The 21,836-nt window shown below is 41.5% G+C and overlaps 1 protein-coding gene across 4 annotated transcripts in view; it reads left to right on the forward strand.

Annotated features, from left to right (window-relative positions):
* Positions 1–6,480: 6,480 nt before the first annotated feature.
* Positions 6,481–21,836, forward strand: part of ldlrap1b (low density lipoprotein receptor adaptor protein 1b) — a 47,066-nt gene continuing 31,710 nt past the window's right edge. For 2 of the 4 annotated variants that reach the window (XM_023153849.3, XM_023153850.3), the window contains exon 1: positions 6,481–6,962. In XM_023153849.3, coding sequence (XP_023009617.1) covers positions 6,878–6,962 — 85 coding nt within the window. In that variant the 5' untranslated portion in view covers positions 6,481–6,877. The remainder of the gene's footprint in view (positions 6,963–21,836) is intronic. The other 2 variants (XM_004566582.4, XM_004566580.4) reach the window with 2 other exon arrangements.

The following is a 21,836-nucleotide window of genomic DNA, read 5'->3' on the forward strand; positions in this document are numbered from 1 at the left end:
TGGTCATTAAAATGATCATTTCTTGCAGGACTGGATGAGTCGTTTCTCTACCTAAATATGGACACGTGAGGGATGCCTTTGCTTTCCTGACCTTTGGCCCTGGAAGTTCATTCAGATCAGGAATGACACTTTCTGAGGTTTGTGGGGGTTAAGATTCCCGCTGTCAATGTCAAGCACCCCTAATTTCAAACAGACGCCCTCTCAGGAAGTGTCACGTGCCAAGCTTCCTGAGATATGTTTGATCAACCCGTGCATTGAGACTAACTGTGCTTAGATTGGTAATAAATCTGTTTTTAAACCCATCTGCTCCATGCTCTTCCACTTCCTGTTTAACAGGGTCAAACGTGGAACTGGCAAATTATGATCATTAGAAATTGCCCACAGTGCCATTAAGCATCTGAAATCTACAGTTAATCCTCCCGTTTGAAGGGAAGGAGGCATAAATAAGATAAAATGCAGATAAAGCTTCTCTTGAGTTACTCGGTTTGACATTTTTTTTCTTGATTGAAAACACTTTCACCCTAAAGGATTAGAAAAAGATTTTTGCAGACGATCACTGAAGCTTTGGTGAGCTTGCAGCAGAAACACTCCCATGCTTGCTCTGAGGGTTGCTTACTTGTGTTTGTCCTCATGTATAATTAAACTGTGTGTGTTTTGGCTCTTATACTCACCTTCAGAGTGAAGAACCAAAACATGCGTCTTCTCTCTCCTCTGGCAGAAACTCTCTGATCTTTCTTCTCCAACTAGTACTGCTGCTTCCTTAAAAGCCAGGCTTCGTGCTGCATGCTTCAGTTTACAGTCACTCTTTGTCCCATTGCATGGAGGCACAGTTGTATCTGCTAACAAAGAAACAGTGATTTAAAAGGAATTCACCTGCCTGAGCACAGAGGGACTTAAAGCAGTGATCAGTCTCTCTAGAAACTATTTTTTATGCTGTGTTGTAACTTAAAACTGAGCTTTAGATTGCACCTGAGGACGCTGTGGCCAGTTAAACTGTCATCTCCCATGAAATCTGGTACTGCTGGATTTTTTTGCGAGCCAAACCCTCGAGTGATTCACACACAGGGCGGTGATGTAAGCTCAGTGAAACTCACCAGAGAAATGTAGCTCTGCGACTACAGGAACCAATATGAGACAACATTCCTAATGTCAATCAGCATGTTTGCTAGAGATGCTCTGCACTGTATTTTATCTGGGCCTCAAAAATGATTGAGGTTAGAAAAAGATTCCACTTTTTGGTTTCACTTTCTCACAGAAAGTGTTCAAATTGGGTTTTTTCATCACAAGGAAAGATTACACCAGTCTACAGTCATAATGCATCTGAAGGTACTTTTTTGAGTCAATGAAAAAGACAAATAATGCTTAAAGTTTGTGGTTTGGTTTAGTTTTGATGGCATGCTCCTGGATCATTTCTTAAATGAAACCAGAAATGACTAAAACACACCTCTGAGTTTTTGCAGCAATGGCCGAAATTGCCATTACCTGTACTAATCTTCACATGGCCACTCTGTTGTGTTGACATTGGTCTTGTATGAATTCTAAATGCAATTATCTGTTTGACTTTTGACTTCTTCTGTTTGGCCTTGGATTTGACCTTCCTGGTAGCAGGAAAAAGTACATATGAAATCGCCTATTTTATATACAAAGCAGGCAGCTTCTGAAAAGATGTTGACCAGTGTAATAAAACCAAGGGTCACAAAGGGTGAATTTTAAATTTCAAATGCCAGAATTGTTGCTGGATCTTCGCAGAAGTCTTATCCATGGAGCTAACTTTGGAGAAAACCAAAGAAGAACAATAAAAGGGTCAGAGGTCATAGAGGTTTGTTAAATGCACTCTTGAGCATCACTGCCAGTTACAGGTTTATACCAAAAAGTATATTTTTTTGAATTTTGTCTGAGCCTGGTTCTGTGGAGGTTTCTTCCTGTTAAAAGGGAGTTTTCCTTCCCACTGTTACCAAAGCACTTGATCACGTCATCTGATTGTTGGGGTTTCTGTGTTTTTCTGTATTAATGTATGGTCTCTACAATATAAAGCACCTTGAGGCAACTGTTGTTGTGATTTGGTGCTATACAAATGAACTGACTTGATTTATATTTTGTGGAAAGTTTTCAGATTTATCAGTTTGATTTAGTGAAACACACACTATGAGGCTACTTTATGATACTCTTTATAACCGCCTCTTTCTGTCCTTGAAAATTCCCAGAACATACCTTTAACTATTAACTATTGGTTAAACATGTGGCCTGGGGGGGCCAGAACTGGCCCAACAAAGGGTCCAATTCGACCCAAGAGATTTCTTGAAAAATGTGAAAAGATCACAAAGAAGGACATACATTTTGTCCTTTTGTTTTGCCTTTCTTACTGACAAAGACACAATTTGTGGCCTGGCACACTACACCAAAGTAAGAAAGAGATAAACCAAAACATGACGAACACTTCCTGCTTTTCACTATTTTGTGTGGAAATTTGATTTTCTTTGATTTATGTTAGTGGCATTTCTTTATTTAAAAACATGGGCGTATTATTGAACTTGCACTTCTTCTTTTTAAGAATCTCAGACATTAAATATGGACACATATAGTTAAACTTCCTTACCCTGACAGAAAGCGGAACATGTTGGAAGTGGTTATAGGTTATTAGCTTATAACCACAAGGTTATTGGTTATTTTACCCATCTGAGCCACTTGAGATCAAACTGGGCAGTGTGTAAGTTATGATGTAAAATGTGTTTAACAGCTCTGATTTAGAGTTAAGTAGTGGTTGATCTGACTTTTAGAAGAAATGTGAAGAATTTCTTTCTGAAACTGAGCTGGAATATGAAGTACTAAAGTACTAAAACGAACGTGTTCACATGATTTTAAAGGAGTACTTCAGGGAACACTACTGGTTCATCCACAGCTTTAAGAACTCCAGCTTCAAAACTTTCTGTCACTTGCATGAGAAAATCAGTTTTCATGCTAAGAAATAAAAGAAAATTGTGTTAAATAACTTGAGACACCAAAATTTTCTGTAGAGACAGAATTATTATCAGATCCGCAGTGGAAAGATGGCTTTCTAATCTAAGCAAAGATTCACTGATGCAAAATGTCCTTTTTGAGGAGAAACCCCCCCCCCCCCCCCCCCCCCCCCCCACGTACTTCCTCCATACTGCAACAGTTCCCTGTAGTGCAGGATATGGGGTCAAAGGTTACATTAAATTAGCCGCAGTAAAATCTTGTGTTTAAACTTTAATAACCACCTCTAGTGAAAACCAGTTTAGCCCAAAATACAAGCTGAGATGGGCATTTTGTGTTGCATGTGGCTGATGGATGTCAGTGGTGTGCTGCAAAAGTTCATGACTGGGCTTTCTGTGCAAAACAGGAATTAAAAGTGTTGGCATGACTGCAAAATGAAAAACAGGCACAGATTTATCCCTCACAACAATAAAGCATTGCAGTTTAGACTTGTGCTGGATGGAGGAGCGCGCTCACTTTTTGAGAACACTTTGTTTACTTTTAGATTATAACATTGTAAGAAATTGTTTTAAAGAAAGGAGTTCCTCAGGGAATACTACTGGGTCCTGCTTTAACAACTTTAGCGAGATTAGTGCAAAAAAAAAAAAAAATCACAGTGGTGATATATAAGATTATAACTTACTCATTTATGTAACAAAAAAAACATTTTTGCTTTTCATCCAGGGTTTGGTAACCTGGATGAAAAACTTATTTGTATCATGTTTGGATTAAACTACAGTATATATTATTGTACAATCTACTGTACAATATAAAGTGCCTTGAGGCGACTGTTGTTGTGATTTGGCGCTATATAAATAAAATTGAATTGAACTTAATAGGTTTACAAGAAACTGTACATCGGTTACAATCCTCACAGCCATATCAATGCCAACCAAAGATGGAAAAGTCACCGGGCAAATTTGGCTGGCTGACTGTTCAGATCCGCTTCATTCAAAATAGTCAACAGGGTCGCAAGAAGCGTGTGGAAAAACCAAGGCGCAAAATAACTGCCCATGAACTGAGAAAAGTCAAGCGTGCAGCTGCCAAGATGCCACTCGCCACCAGTTTGGCCATATTTCAGAGCTGCAACATCACTGGAGTGCCCAAAAGCACAAGGTGTGCAATACTCAGAGACATGGCCAAGGTAAGAAAGGCTGAAAGACGACCACCACTGAACAAGACACACAAGCTGAAACGTCAAGACTGGGCCAAGAAATATCTCAAGACTGGTTTTTCTAAGGTTTTATGGACTGATGAAATGAGAGTGAGTCTTGATGGGCCAGATGGATGGGCCCGTGGCTGGATTGGTAAAGGGCAGAGAGCTCCAGTCCGACTCAGACGCCAGCAAGGTGGAGGTGGAGTACTGGTTTGGGCTGGTATCATCAAAGATGAGCTTGTGGGGCCTTTTCGGGTTGAGGATGGAGTCAAGCTCAACTCCCAGTCCTACTGCCAGTTTCTGGAAGACACCTTCTTCAAGCAGTGGTACAGGAAGAAGTCTGCATCCTTCAAGAAAAACATGATTTCCATGCAGGACAATGCTCCATCACACGCGTCCAAGTACTCCACAGCGTGGCTGGCAAGAAAGGGTATAAAAGAAGAAAAACTAATGACATGGCCTCCTTGTTCACCTGATCTGAACCCCATTGAGAACCTGTGGTCCATCATCAAATGTGAGATTTACAAGGAGGGAAAACAGTACACCTCTCTGAACAGTGTCTGGGAGGCTGTGGTTGCTGCTGCACGCAATGTTGATGGTGAACAGATCAAAACACTGACAGAATCCATGGATGGCAGGCTTTTGAGTGTCCTTGCAAAGAAAGGTGGCTATATTGGTCGCTGATTTGTTTTTGTTTTGTTTTGAATGTCAGAAATTTATATTTGTGAATGTGGAGATGTTATATTGGTTTCACTGGTAAAAATAAATAATTGAAATGGGTATATATTTGTTTTTTGTTAAGTTGCCTAATAATTATGCACAGTAATAGTCACCTGCACAAACAGATATCCCCCTAAAATAGCTAAAACTAAAAACAAACTAAAAACTACTTCCAAAAACATTCAGCTTTGATATTAATAAGTTTTTTGGGTTCATTGAGAACATGGTTGTTGTTCAATAATAACATTATTCCTCAAAAATACAACTTGCCTAATAATTCTACACTCCCTGTCACTCAGTCACAGAAGTCCTCATTCCAGATACATCTAGACACATCACACAGACACACCTTAAAGTATGAGTATATATTTTTAACTTGATGTGTTAACAATGTTTCAGTCCTTTACAAAAACACAGATGACTCACCCATCAGAGCTTCATCTTTCAGGCCTCACGCTCACAGAGTCATAGCTCAAGTCCAAAGTCCCAGGGGTGCACTCGTCCTTCTCGTTTCTCTCCTTCCTCTTTTCAGCAACAGGTTTTTTTTTGTTTTGCTTGCTAAAGATAATTTAAAATACCACTTCCCCAGCTAATTACTCTGTAAGCCACTTGCCAAAAAAAACCTAATAAATTGCTGCGTAGTGGAAGTCACCCGGGTTTGTGAGCATTTTGCACAAATGACAGGGAGCAAGGTCAGGAAGTATGAGTGAGATATTTCCCAGCATGCCCCACCGCCATTAAAACTTTTCTGCAAAGGAGTGTGGAGTGTAAAATGACCGTGAAGTGACACCATATCTATCTATCTATCTATCTATCTATCTATCTATCTATCTATCTATCTATCTATCTATCTATCTATCTATCTCAATTTGTGTCATTGTTTGGCTGTTTGTGTGTGCACGTATGTGTCTTCATTTGGCTTTTCCTGTAATGTGTCACATATTCTGCTGTAGTAAACCCCATCAGCATGACTTTTTGGGCTTGATCTTTAAGAAGAAGAATGCAAAAACAAAAGGAAGGTACTGGGAGCTCATTATCTGCGATTATAAAACTTACATTTTGTGTTTATTTATCAAAGATTTTCTATTTTTTACTGTGGACTCACTGTAAAGGCCTTTACACACTGGACACTTAAAATTCATGCAAATATTTGAATATTAATATATGATTTTATGATCTTAACAATAAACTAATAACAATAAGAAGCGATTTTTCCAATCCAAATAAACAAATGTGACCAATCAGACCACTGCATTTGGCAACATGTACACTGCAGTTCTAAACACCACCCGTACTGAATACACAAATAGTAAAATTATACTATTTTGCCTGAGACACGCAGCTAGACATTCCAGGTCAACTGGCTATAAAATTTGACAGTTTAATGGTTTGTTTTTACTTCCTTAATAGTACGCCAGGCAGATATGCCATTTGTCTTCTTACGGTATGTCAGAATGAAGGCTATAAAAACACAAAAATACAGTTCAAATTTTTTGACCTCTTGCTTTGTAAGTTGCACATTTTCTAAAGAGGACCTGTGGGCCGGGTTGGGTGCCTTTGACGGCCGCTTCTGGCCCCCTAACCATATTTTTGAACCCCCTTATGAGCAGCCGGCGATCGGAGGATCACGTCAGTCGTCGCAGAAGACGCGGGGGGACAGTAGAAACTGTAGGCCGGGTCTTAGAGGGCGTTATTAACAGGAATAACACTAGCACCGCCCGTCCGGGCTGCCAGCGCCGCCGCGGCTGCTGTTACTACCTCACCCACTCGCGTGACTCCACAAGCGGGCGTCACGCACCTTATCCGGTTAATTTACATACTAACACCGCCCAGGGGGACGAACATGGTAATTTACCGTCGGCTGAGAGCTAGTCGTACGAAGGAGGGGAGAGAAGAACAGCTGAAACAAAGTTTGAACGACAGAGGTTTGTTTTAAACCGAGCGGAGTGTTTCGACACGCACACACAGGCGCTCGTCGGGCTCTTTGCCCCACTTTTGGATTACGATATGGACGCTTTGAAATCCGCCGGAAGGGCAATTATACGGAGCCCCAGCATCGCCAAACAGTCCTGGGGTGCGGGCAGACATAAAAGTAAGTATTCGCCGTCTCATTGCACTCATGTGTTATCCAGTAGCTGGTGCTAATTTGGCTACACCAAAGCTAACTTGGCTAAGAAGAGCTAGCCTCCACAAGTAGCTAACTGTAAAACCGGTGGTCTCCGAGCGTTACCTAGCTACAGTTGTCGTAGTGGCGTGAACACCTAGCAACCCGAATAGTTTCACATCAGGAAACGTTTAGTGAGGGGATTGAACTAACTTGACACTGAAACTGACAGCAGCGCCCCGCAGCTCGTAAACTGACTCCCTGTGAGGCTCGGAATAACAAGTTCAGCCTCCACGCCGGCTCCCTGCCCACTCCGCTGAGTTTATTTTGGAACAGGGGCGCAAACAAAACGTGTCAGAAGTTTGAGGAGTGCTGCTGTTTTTCCTGCCACGTCGCTCAGACGCGCTCGGAAACGTGCAGGAGAGGATCGGTGGGAGCTAAAACACTGTAATCTGGACTTTAAGGAGGCAGGAGCAGGCACGGAGAGATGAGCGGTCTCCTTCCTGGCAAGCCTTTACAAGCCCTACAACTCACTCTGTTGCTAGGCGATGCACACTGGGAAACACAAAAATGAGGAGGCTGTGTTAAAGGGGGGATTCTTCAAACACCATGGAGGTGTCTTTAGGATGCACTATGATGACGATGCTCTTCAATCGTTGCATGCATGCTCAGCTGCCTTGCACAAAGAGTGGGGGGTTACCCCCTGCTCCCCATGCCTCTCTGGCTTTTTTTTATTTTGTTTCACAGACAATGGAGCTGTTGGCTTGACCGTGCTTACACGTGCCAGACCAATCGATGCTTTGTTTTGGGAGTGATGCACAATCAGCAGGGTCCTTCCACATGCGATCGGGCAGCAGCTACGCAGACCCCTCCATGAGTAATCGATCAGCTCAGCTGATAATGGAGTTTCCCCTCCATGTGGAATCTGTGGCAGAGGTCACACCTCTAAGTCTTTTTCAGAGGTTTTGAGTTTTATCTGGATGTTTTTAAAAATGAGAAAAGTTGGCAGAACTCCTGAGGAGCCTTTTTTAATGCTTTAAGATTGTAACGGTCTTTCAGAGGTGTAGAAATGATAATCAAATGATCACACCATGAAATGCATTTTAAATGCATTATATTTGTAGACATGACAGAATAAAGTAATCCTGAAACCAAGAAATTTGCTAGAAATCATTGATTACTTTCACTGTGGTGAAAAATACACAAAATGCTGGATGTACAGCTACATCTTACATATATATGCTAAAATTCTGGTCCGCATCAGTAAACTACTCACTATTGTGAGACTTGGCCTGTGGTTCGACAGACTCCAGCTCCACCGTCTGGAACGACAGCTGGAGATAGTAGTCCTTGCTCTTCTTTGAAGATCTGTTGTGAGCTGCAAGGTCTCTCTAACCAGAACCTGGAGCAGGTGGAGTGCTGGTTCAGGTGCCCCTAAACTGATCAAATGAAGCATTACAGGTAAAAACTATTCTTTAAGCTGGTGGAGTCTGAGTCGATCCACAGGTTGAGACATTAGCTCTGTTATCTATTATCGCATTTACGGTATGATTTGTTCATGTATTTAAGAAAGCTACATCATTTATTGAATTCTGGGAAGTTAGCTAGTTCTTGTTAGGAGGGATTGTGAACTTTCAAGTCTCATCTCACCACGTGGGATAGGCAGCAGCTTAAGTAAGTTCTAAGACTTTTTTTTGTCTACATCATGATACTGGGCACATCCTTTAGGCGTGATCACTTCTGTCTTAAAATGAATTTTGGATATAATTATATTTGAGCACCTATCAGTGTACCTTGCTTTTAGTATAATGCTGCATAATCCTGTCTTTCCTGTGGGACCAGGAGCTGAGTTTATGGCACCAGCTAAGCATCTCGCATTAAATACTGTAATTACTGATATTTAAATATAATCATTATTTATCACTCTTGTCTCTGTGAGTGATTACCCACTCTCAGCAAGCTCTGCACTCTCCTATGTTGCTACCACACTGATGGTCATTAACCTAGCCCCTCGCTTTACAGCTTTACTGTTCTAACATGACAGTAAATAAACCCCACAACTGTAAACATAATGAAACAAACAGAAAATATAATTGATATAAAGTGGGCTTAATATATTAGCCAGTGTCCATACGAAGATACTCTAACTCTGGATGCAACAATATCAGCAGATGCATGTAATATGAATGGGTACTGTGAAATGATACTTAATTAATCTACAAAATAGGAGTGAATTAAAAAAATAATTTAAATCAAAAAGGAATAAACTCACAAACTCAAAATATGTTAGCAGAATTTCTAGTTTGTGTGTTTGTGTTAAGTGACAGACATCTCTGTTTTTGTTTGCTTGAATCTGCCCCATACACCGAACAATTAGAGTAATGTTTGTGAACACAGTCGCTGGAGTGCTTATTGCTTCTAACAGCCAAGGAGGAGGACTACAACCTATATCTGGAATCCAGTAAAATTATTTTTGAAACCTACCACTCGATATTTTTTAGCTGGATGGCGATATAAGATATATATCTCGATATTTTTTTAAGCCATAAAGTAAGAACAAAAAGAGAGTTCTTAGTTAAAGCTGTGTCCCAGATGTCACACAGGCACTTTTATTAACACAGATGCACATAAAAAATTACTCAAAAATAAATTATGAGCATTCATTAAATAATAATGCTCCATAAATAAAAGAAAACAATGTTGTTTTTGTGCATAACATAGAGCTCACAATTGTGCAGTCAAAATGTAAACTAAAAGATGCTGAACATAGTAACAAAGACAGACAGATGTCACAGCAGCTCTATTCCCAAGTTTTACTGCGTGACTGACAGCCTGGAGTTTGAAATCCGCTTCATAACCACGTCCCTTAACAGGTGCCATTTATGGTCCTTATACACACACAATACGGTAATATTACGTTGAAGCACAGTACGTATCACTCCGCGAGGCTCCTCAGTAGCCGTAATGCGCCGACAATCTATCAAGCGGTGCAGCTCCGTAGCTGACCAAAGTCGTACTCCAACATTTTTGACAGATTGCTGAGCGCCGTGTACCACATAAAAGCGGTTCGCGGCCATCAAGCACAACCAGAATTCATACATAAGGCGCGCTGTCAACTTTTGAGAGAATGAAAGGATTTTAGGCTGTGCAGCCCCTCCGGGCTGCATAGCGTTAGCGCGGTTAGCTCGTTAACACATTGACGCCGTCCAGCCCCACGCACGGGGCGATGCGCAGTAACTCGTTAACAGAGATTTGCTGTGTCCATCTTGTTGCTGCCTGCAGGTGAAGCGATGGGGGAGGAGGGGGAGTTGTGTTCTGTGAAGGAGAGAGGCGAGGCGGAGTAACGTTGCGTAGAGACAAAAGTGGATGAAAAAGAGGCAAACTTGCGGCTCCACAACTATAATTATAACGTAACATAGACTATATCGATATAAAGGATATTGTCACATCTTATATCTCGTATAAAGATATATCGATACGTTTTAAAAACTCGATATATCACCCAGCCCTACCTACCACAACACTTTCTTATTCTTTCCTATCTGTGCATGACAAACTGTGAGCTTGCTCTTCTTTACTGATGTTAGATGGTGTTAGAAGATCAACCTGATGTTCACAGCCACCACCCAGTTTGAAGTGAATATATGACCAAAGCAGAATTGTTTCATTTATCTTGCCCAACATGTATTTCTGTCAATTCACATCAAGTTTTGTTGCTTTAATGTGTCCCATACACTAGACCAGGGGTGCTCACACTTTTTCCGCATGTGAGCTACTTATAAAATGACCAAGTCAAAATGATCTACCCACTACAAAAATCCAAAACATATACTTATTTATAAATATATTGAGGATTCTTTATATCTACAATGTATATACATGCATAACCGCAATATCCAATATTTCACAACACAATTAACTATGTAAATTTTTTGTCATTACCTGAGTTTACTCTGATGACTTGCACTGAATTGAATCAGCCAGGGATGCATAGTCCGGACAGTAGCTGCTGACGGCCAGGTTTAAGAGAAAAAACCGAGAGCTAAAAATTGGAGTTAACTCGCTGACTAGCTTGTCAGTTTTACTACACTTCGCGCCGCTGTTTGCGCATGCGCAGCGACCTAAGCGTCAGAAAAAATCTGCTGTCATCTGACTGGCTTCCCTGTATCAATCAAGTGACGGGATGGATGATAGGCTGGCATCTTTTTTTTTTATAATGCCATGCGATCTACCAATACTACCTTTGCGATCGACTGGTCGATCGCGATCGACGTATTGAGCACCCCTGCACTAGACGGTTACTTTTTATTAACATCTGAGCACTGACCTGAAGTTATTAATCATTTCGGAGCGTTCAAACTGTACACTGTTCTTGGATACACAAACACCAGAAGCCGCATCCAGATAAGTCTCAAGATCTCACTTTCTGTCACGTTGATGTACCCCGTATACTGTACAGCTATCGGTAATATCTGAACAGCACCATTGATTTGGATCTTTAATCACTACAAGAGACTCGGTCATGGAGGGCTGTTACTGTGCTGTTTTCAACCACACAAACACTGGAAACCAAATTAGACATCCACCAAACTCAAAATCTAAACACAATATGTACCAAAATAATAACACTGCTAACTTAAGATTTTGAAGGTAAGAGTTCAAACCACAGGTCTTTGTTCTTACTAATGCATATGTTACATTTTTAGAAACAAGTACGCAAATCTTTACTCATTAGTGTGGTTAAAAAACCTCTGAACATAAGTAAGTATACTTTAAACTTTGTATTAAGTTGAAGGCATTTCTCACACAGTGTAGTCAGCCTTTTTAGAGCAGCTGTTTATATTGTTTGATTCTTTTACCTACATTACTAATTTATTTGGGGTTCCTGTTTTTGTGTATGATCAAACAATGCGTCACCTTCCCCTTTTTTCCCCAATCTGTTAATATAATCTTACACTTGGCTGTTTTGGTGCTGTGAGTAAAAAGCAACTTGTCATCCTGTGGTGTTGATAGCTTCTCTAAAGTGTACCCTGCTTTTAAACATGACATTCATGCAGGGTAAGAATTAAAAGTTCACTTAACCTCGTGCCCTCTGGCTTGGATTGTATTGCCTTAAAGGCACAACATTTCAGTCTGTATATGCAATTAGGGTAAAGTTTTGCCTTTTTACAGTCTTGTTCCTCCCGTGTGTGGGCTTGGCCTTGTCAGAGCAGCCTATTCACAGCATTGGCATGCATCAACACTGAATTCCTCTTCTCCTACTGTCAGTGGTAGATCATAACAGGTGCTGTTATTGTTTTCATTAAGCTCCTGTGTCTTTGAATGCTTGCTGTTCGTCAGCCTTTTAGAATAGCCTGACGTCAGTGCTTGCTTCGTTCCCTTTGCTCTCCTTTTTGCATTCGTTTCCTGCATATCTTTAAAGAGCATGCTTTCTTTCTTGGCTTTCCTGCGCTGCCCTCTCATTACATCGACATAGTTTGGATTTTTTTTTTCTGGTAGGTGGTAGAGTGGTATGTAACATTAGACCTCTTTTTAGGTCATGAAAGCAACGTGTTTGTGTGCATGTGTGAGTGAGACAGGAAATCCCCACCTATATGACTAAAACATTTTCTTCTCATGGTCAAGAGGCTGTCTCCTCTGAGGTTATTGGTACTGACACTGCTAGATTACCGAATGTCTGAGTTGACCAGACTTGTGTGTGTGAGAGTGTGGACTACGTTTCATTTAAGACCTTTATGTGGAAACCAAAGTTGATGTTGATCAAAGTTATCATGATGTGTATTTCTACACCTTTTTCAGATAGTACTGCATGTTAAACTGTTATTATCGTGGATTAATGTCAGCTGCCTTGTTGGTTTGAGGAAGCCACCCGTCTCATGATTCAGTTGCTTGTAGATTCACATAAAGCAGGAACAACTTGAAGTATTTGCTTTCTGTTGGAGTTTATCAGTCTCTCACATCAACTTCATTGTGACTGATGATTGCATTGAATGTTTTTCTCTACACTTACAAGTAGTTATGGCAACCAAATGGGCAACCTTGAAACTTTTGACTGTATATCTCTCCTGGTGAGAGGCAGCCTTTCTCCAAAGAAGCGCGGTCTGACTTGAACTGACTGCAATCCCTCTGAGTTGGATCAGTGAAGGTTTGCATGTAACTGTGGAGGAATTTGTTTATTTTTCCAGATCTCTGAGGTTCTGTCTGGACTGTGAATACAGAATTTATAAAATAATATGAATTTTTTGTTTACGCAGATGGTTACAGGCTAGTTAATCGTTGTGTTATTGCAAGCAGATTGCATGCAATTGTCTGCTTGACCACATTTAATCACAGACTGATACGAGACTGTTTTGTTGCCAATTTATTGCCAACTTTATGCATCAAAATAGCATTGAAGACAGCACCTGACATGCCTTTCTTTAAAACAACCATTTCAAAGGCAATGTGATCAGAAGTTTATTCCACATGTCACAATAATCCTGGTTGCAACAGGGTCTCTAACCAGTTTTTTCCCTTGTGTGAGTGTAGCCAGGTTTAGGTCTGGACTTTACTGGTGTAATTGCGACATGCTGTCAGAGATTTTCAAGTTATTGCCGCAAATGCAATACAAGATACTGACTCATTAATCAGTGTCCAAAAGTAGTTTTAAACATATTTTAGTGATCAATATATAATTGTCTGTATAGGGTGTGGTGAGTAAAGACATGACCTCAGACACCACCCATGTTTATGTAAGAGGGTGGTGTGCCAAGTTATCAGCCAAACCCGGCGAGCTGTTTCCATAAACTGTAAAAGTACCATCATCCCTGCTCCAGCCCTGGTCACCCGGTGCAAAGTCATCCAAAAGTATCTGCCAGGCTGTAATAGAGATCACATCCTGCTGGCTTCCTTTATGGAGTGTAAAATCCTTACTGATTTACTGTGATCTGTATCTATAAGCTGCTTCTGTGTTTGGTCATGTGTGAGCATGTGCTGGTAGGGCTGCACAACTATGCTTCGTCACTGTTTCTCCCAGAGAACGATATTAAAAATAGATGCTGTCAGGGCAATAGATGAAAATGAATTATTGGACTTAAACATGGTATTCAGTGTTGGTGAAACTGGCTGCTTTGAGTTTGTGATCAGAAAAGTAGAACTTTTTCTATGTGGCGTTATTTTGGACTAACCACTGTTAGTTCTCCAAAGTGCATCTTTTAATGAAAGCATAAGTCTATTTATGGCAAAAAAGCTAGAAAATGAAGTCTTGAGTCACTAACTCTGTCTTTTGTTTCACGTTCTATTTTAAATAATAGGATGTAACACATTTACACCTGCTTTTAACAGTGCAGGGTGCTTCCAGTTTACTCTGTCATTCCGAGACACCAGTAAGGACGTCTGGGTCTAAACAGCATGACTTCGAGGAAAGAAATAGTTCATGTAATCTCCTTTAGCCATATGTCTAGACATATGGTCAGTGTTGCTTTGGTTCATTGTTAGTAGGCCGTGTTGGTGCCTAATAAACACCACTTGAGGCAAGAAGAGAGCCTAAAATACCAATTAAGTGTATTTGGATAGCCTTCTCTTTGTTAGCAGTTAGTGCTCCAGTCCACAGTTACAGCTCCTTCTGTTTAATCTGTCGAGCAATGGTGTCAGTAATACTTAAATAGCTACACAAGTCCTCAAGCATTACTGTGCACCTACACTAGAGACAGTCCTCCTTTCTGTAACTTGACTGAGTGTATCTGTAATGATTTATGGATCTCTTTTGAGTGTTCAGCCAGGAGGAAGGAATCAAACACCCTGCCTTTCCCCACCCCCTCCATCCCTGTTCAGCATCAGCACAATCCTCACATTTCACGCTTCCTCTTTACCATTAACTCATTCTATATATGAAGTCTGTGGGACTGGAAAGAGGATTATTTATGAATGTGAAGCTATTTTCACACAACACTGCAGCCCTGAATTTTTCTTGGCTTTACCCGTCAGAGCTGTCCTGGAGGAAACACTGGGCAGCGAATAATTACATTCTTCCAACGTGTTTTTAAATGACTTGTTTTGTCCACCCAGCAGTCCAAAATCTAGAGTCACTGTACTGTCCTGTGGCCCTTAGCCTCGTGTCCATTTTGGCTGCTGAACCTGAATTTTTCTACTGGTTAACAATCCAAGGCTTATACAGGAAATTACTTCACCTGCTTTGCATCTGTATGAACTTGTTTCCTCCCAAGATGTCTGTCTCGTTTCTCCTGGGAGGCTCATGTCTTTCAGATTAGTTATCATTTGCTTTGGTTTGACTGTTGCTTTAGTTTAAGGCACATGTGGGTTCGGGTTGGTGCAGGTTCTGTTTGGTTTATATCTCTGACCTTTTTATTAAATCTAAACCTTTTGGAAAACTGTTGCTGTGCTGAAAATGCCTCAGGATTCCTCAATCCTGCTTGGATCTGCGTGTCTGTGCTGGTGCCAGAAGTTGAAAGACATCTGCAAAGAAACACCCAAACGCACTGGAGTCGTGTGCAGAGAGTACACTAGTAGAGGGGTTGACCTGCATACTGCATAAATTTCAGGGTCATGCTGTAGATCTGTGGTCCCGGGTGTGAAATGCTGATGTGTTAAACAAGACAAACATCGATCTGCACTTTAGGCAGACTTTACTCGATTATCTTATTCTGTTGTTTTGCTGTGGATGAGCCATCCATCCCACACCTAGATTTTTCAAAACAATTACAGCACATTGTTGTTGGATATAAAACCTCCAACCTGTTCTTTTGAGTGAGGGCTACTGGAAAAAGCTGCCTGCGTTTTGGTGCTATGAGCCCTAAGCAAGAAAAAAGAAACTGGAACTCTATGCAAAGGAGTAGAGTGCAATCAATCTAACCAACTGCTGAAACTGTCGGCTGTGGAGTTTCTGTTCTTTACAGATAAGCGTCCAAACCACAACACCAAGGAAGACAAAACAGACTCGATAGAAGCACAGTAAAAATAAGGTAATCATGGTTTTTGAATCTTGAGATGCTGGCGTCCTTTTAAACACAGCTCCAGTTTGCTTCAAAGTTCAGTTATGAATAAATGATTGCACATTCCAGTATCACACCTTTAATGATCTTTAGCGTATGAGAGCATTTTCTAAACGCAGTGGTTATATCTTTTAATTTAGATATGTTTATTTGAATCAGTCCATTTTAACATAGGGCTGTTTTCATACCTGCTCGGGCTCATTTGTGCACAAATGAGATAAAAATGAATCCTTGTGAGGAGAAAACTTCCATTTATGAGGAAGCCAAGAATCCACTCCACAAAATTGTTCTAAAGACCTGCTGGTTGAAATATGAGGCTGAACTCGTATAAGAAAAATCAAGTAACATTAGCCTAGTGTATGTGTAATGTATGTAGGGGTCAGGCACACTCTGTTTGCCTTCAAATTTCTCACCAGTTTTTCAAGGATTTTTATCATGCCTGATGTAAGAGCAAACCTGTCTTTAATAATTTAGAGATTTGGTGGTATATTTATCTGCATAGACTACAAGGTGCACCGTGCATCCCTCGATTTTGTGGAGACTGCATCGCTTTCAGTGAGAGTGATTTGAGCTGCGTTGGAGTGCAGCCGCTCCTGTTAGCCGTGACTCCGCGCAGAGCGCTTTAAGGATCACTTTCATAACCCAGATTCCCGCTGAGAGTACATTCTGGCCTCAGCTGGTCATCCGCTGTAATCCCTGACTGGCATGACCTTTCATTTCTCCTCTCATCTCCTCACTTTCCTTCATTGAGTGGATTTGGCCAATACTGAGTGACATGTGTCTCAATGTTAAGGCATCAATTATAAGACTCTTATTTTCTACAAATCCTTCCCTTCACACTGAACGTTGTTTCAGACGGGCCTAAAAATTAAACGCTGATGGCTGCACGCTCATGCAACACGTGCACCGTCTGATATTGATTATGATTATTATGATTAACCCACAGGTTTGGAGGATGAAAGTAGAGAAGCATCTTGAAGCTCAGGGACAGACAGACGAGGTCACATGCTGATGGGCTAAATCAGGGGTGCCCAATCCCGGTCCTCGAGAGCTACTATCCTGCAGCTTTTAGATGCATCCCTACTCCAACACAGCTGAATCAAATGGTTTGATCTCTTCAGCATGCCATCATGTTTGGCAAAGGCCTGATAACAAGCCATTCATTTGATTCAGGTGTGTGGGAACAAGGATGCATCTAAAAGCTGCAGGACGGTAGCTCTCGAGGACCGGGATTGGGCACCCCTGGGCTAAATGGATCCTCGCTGACTGTTCATTTGATCTCGTTTCGTATCGATTGCTCCCTTAGTGAACTGGTCTGTTTATGCCTCTGTGGTCATTTGTGCTTAATGGTTTTATTTGTGGATGTCACATAGAGTGACATCCACTCGATCGTGTGGGGGCGATCGTGGCTCAAGAGTTGGGAGTTCGCCTTGTAATCGGAAGGTTGCCGGTTCGAGCCCCGGCTCGGACAGTCTCGGTCGTTGTGTCCTTGGGCAAGACACTTCACCCGTTGCCTACTGGTGGTGGTCAGAGGGCCCGGTGGCGCCAGTGTCCGGCAGCCTCGCCTCTGTCAGTGCGCCCCAGGGCGGCTGTGGCTACAATGTAGCTTGCCATCACCAGTGTGTGAATGTGTGTGTGAATGGGTGGATGACTGGATATGTAAAGCGCTTTGGGGTCCTTAGGGACTAGTAAAGCGCTATATAAATACAGGCCATTTACCATTTAGAGTCTTTGACCTGGGTTTTCAGTCATTTCTTAAACAGTTTCCACTGAAGCTGGAGCTCAAAGGAAGACGGGACAATAGTAGCGTATCAGTTTTTGTACGCAGCCGAGACAGACAATGATAATTGTCCCATGTGGTCTAACACAGTTTTTCCCTTTGACTAACACTCAGTCTTTCTTTTCTTAACAATGCTCCCTCTCAGCCTTTTCCCATAATGCCCAGCTCTGTGAGTGATGATTTTACTCTACACTTGGAATCAAAAGGCTGAAAAGAACATATTGGCTTAGATGTAGAACTTTCTTTTATTTTGGGCACACTTAGAAGTTGAATGTTTCTTTCTCAACAAGCTCTGGGCTTTTTGTCTCTGCTTATACCTTCAGGCATCTTTCCTTGCGTCAGTCAGCAGTTTCTAAATTAGCCCAGAAAGTCCTGATTGGAATCTAATAACGCTGGAATTGGGCTTTTTTTGAACACGTCTTGTTGCTGTGAGACTTAAAAAAAAAAAAAAAAAAAAGTCATCTCACAAGAGATATGGGTCACTTGAGGTCTCAAAGGATCCATGTTACACTATTTTCTCACAAGTTTAAGATTTTGTAATTGGAGCACAGGTATTAATGCATGAGATGGTGAGGCATTTTTTAATTTTTTACTGAAAGTAAAACGATGAATAATTCAAAGCGCTACAGAGGAAGCTGGTCCTGGCAATTATGCAGCTCTTGTTTCAGACAGTTTTAACATTGTAAACTGACACAGTCTTATGGCAGCGTTACTCCCCAATGACAGTGGTCTCCTGATGCAGCTTTGACTCAAACTGCTCAGGAACAGTTTGATGGTTAAGCTCGATTCTTGGAGGACCCACACCTCAACCTGGAGGACCCAAAGGATCAGAGATGGGATTGTGGGATCTGCTCTGTAGTCTTAAGTGCAACCTGTTAATATAGTGCTGTTCACCCACCACTTAAATAAAAAATGATGCCACCTGCGATTGATTCACTCATGGACAGTCCCCTGTCTAATTTAGTAAGGCGTGCCAATCAGCGTGTACCTGCACTTCCCATCTCTTTTTCCTGTTGGCTGGCTTGGAGGCCTGGGTTGTTCCTGTGGCGCTCTGTGACATTTATTCAGCTTGTTCCCCAGAGACGACCTGCAGTTGAATGTACTCTAACTCAAACCAGAGCCTGCAGTGATCTCACCGAAGCTGCAGAACAGAACAAGTACTACTGCAGAAATTGTGGATTTGTAGTTTATCTGGGAGATGAGAAACTGGATGTTATTTTTCTTTTTTGGTATAAAATATTTGGCAAATAAAATATGTCACTGTATTTGCATTTATTTAATAAGTCACTAGAGGCCGTGTGCTTTCATTGAGGACACCACAGTATATGTGCTTTGATTAATGGGTATTTTTATTATTCCTGCAGGTCTTAAAACTATAAACATGACTTTGTGTAAATGAGGCCCGTCGTGGTGACAGGCTGTAGTGTGTTTTTTAAAGTCAGTCCATGTGAAGTCTGCATGTGATGTTTTTATAAATTTTCATAATGCGTGTGAATAATGGGCTGTGAAGATTGAATCTGACTGTTAAACTGCTGTGTTTGGCCCTTTTTATTTAATTGTTGTACAGTATCATGTTAATCGTGGTGGTTTAAATGCTCCCTGACATTTTGCAGGAGACATCTGTGCCAGTTTGTTTAGGTTGACAGCTGGCTTTGACTTCCCTCGCTGTCTGTAGAGCAGTGGTGTTTAACAGCACCTCTGTTAAACCATGATTGTCTGGAGGACCATATAAAAAGGCAGCCAGGCAGTGCAGCCTTTCCCAGTATCCCAGGGTGACGCACATCTCCAACCATAGCAAGACTGAAACCCTGTGGGTTGCCAGATTTTTATTTTTTTAATTTTTTCCTGTGCAGATTCCTCTGTATGACAATAAAATGTGTTTTTAAACCAGTTGAAACTGCAGAGAAGATTGAATTTCCCATTTTGCTCATGAGAAGATATGCAGGTGTGCCGGAGTGTGTCCAGCCAAGCCAAAACAATGAGTCATTCACAGTTTGAGTCCAGAGGTTACAGACGTGTGCACTGGGATCCTTTCCTCTCACGCGGCACCATGCAGAGAGTTCTCAGTGCTGTGAAGCTCCTTTCTGAGCCTAACAAAGGAGCAAACTGTCAGTGCTGCAGGCTCGACCCGTGCACTCTGCTTTGGTGGTGACATCTTTATCTGTGCTTGTGTCAAACCAAACTGTGTCACACTGGCTGCTAGTTGCCCTTCCCCACTTTCTGCAATCTGAAATAATGATTCATAGCAAACATGGGGGAATAAATACCTGTTGCATTTTGACACTACAACAGATTACTCACAGGCAAACAACTTGTTGGATGATGTCAATAACGGGAATTTAAAAGGATTTTCCCACATCCTGTTGGAACATTAACTCCCACTGGTGGAACTGATTGTGATCAGTCAGATCTCCTTCACACAAAGATGAAGGAGATCTGACTCAGTCACTCCAAAGTTACAGTAACTTTACCTGTATAGCATTTTGTAAAACCTAGAGTTGATACAAACACAGATTCAGGCATACATTCTTATATATAGTTTCATTCAGGCATTTAGTGTGACCCATATTCAAAAGGAAATGATTAAAGAAAAACCATTGATCCCAGGGCCAGAGAGGCTGACTACAGTAGTCTGTAAGCAGGAGCCATTTGTATGTACTTCCATTAAAATTGTAAAACACCTTCTAAATTTCACTGGAAGCCAGTGAAGGGAAACAAGCGTAGGGGTGATGTGGAATCACAGGCTACCTGGTTAGAGAGTGAGTTAGTAGTGTTTATTATCCCTTTGGAAATTCTCTGTATTCATTTCAGATAAATACAACCACAACAAAGATGACCTCAGAGACACAGTCGATGCTGTTGTTCCATAGCAACAGCAACATTGCTATCCTTTGCCCACCGCTCGTGACTCACAAAGCCAGGTCACATTGTTGTTGAGTTACCGCGTGAAGTTCTGTAAAAAATTCGACACAGTTATTTTAAATGGCATTGCAAGCATCACCTCGAGGGTGTTCGACCTGAGCTGGAATGTGGACACTTTGGATCGCAGAATTTAGTGGCCTTGCTGTGTCATCTGGAGCAGTTCGTGTGAAAAATAGCTCACAGTAATCTAGGAGAAGAAAATTACCTGTGTGTGTGTTCCAAGTTACAGGCTGATGGTAAAGGCTTGAATTCTGTTGTGTGTTGTGGGGTTTTTTTTTTTTTTTTTAGATAAAAGAAACCAGACTGGATGAGTTTACAGATGTAAGTTGAAATGTTTCCGAACAATAATTCCGTCATTCTTAGCAGCTGATTTGACGTCGCAGGCGAGGGGGACCAATTTTGTGGCCGCCCTCCTTAATAAAGCTGTCGGGGCCAAACACAAATCATGCGACCCTCGGGCTGAAAAGACTGTTACTGTTATTTATCTTTTATTTGTTCTCAGCGCTTGTGCAATCATGTCTTGTATTTGGAGATGAGCTTTCATCCATTTTCAAGCAGAGAAACACTATTAATGTCAGCTGGAAGCAGAATAGATCGCAGTGACAAAATGACTCTGTTGACAGCATGGCTCTGGTGGTGATTTGTGTTTTTTGTGCCTGTATGGCTGCACCTCTCTCCCTCTTTGGGAGCTCCACCGTATGAACTGAATTATTTAGTCTGCACTCGCGGCGCAGCGGAGTGGTCCTGCTGTTTCCACAGTGATTAAACTGTTGCATCTCCCTAATTGGCCATTACATTTGTCATACAAAGGCGGCACTTACGTGCGCCTGCTGCCTTCATTTGCAGATTTTTAACTTCGTTTAAAAATATTTTACAAATATTTCACTTCCCTTTTCTCTTTCATCGTCTTCAGTCTTTATTTGTCTTAAAATGTCTCGATGCCTCCATCTGTCCTTTGTCACCCTCTGTCCATCTGAAAATAGAAGCATGGCCAGAAAGAGCAGAGTGATACTCATCCTTTCTGACCTTCCTCTGTGTTGGCTTTGACCAAAAGACTCGGCACCATCACCACTGCTTTACCACTTCTGCACAGGCTCATCGACCAAATCCCTTTGATTATAATTCCCAAGACTTCTGTGCCGTCTTGCCTCTCCTAATCTCTTGTTGCAT

The sequence above is a fragment of the Maylandia zebra genome, linkage group LG19, assembly GCF_041146795.1.
Source record: "Maylandia zebra isolate NMK-2024a linkage group LG19, Mzebra_GT3a, whole genome shotgun sequence".
In the NCBI taxonomy this organism is placed as follows: domain Eukaryota; kingdom Metazoa; phylum Chordata; class Actinopteri; order Cichliformes; family Cichlidae; genus Maylandia; species Maylandia zebra.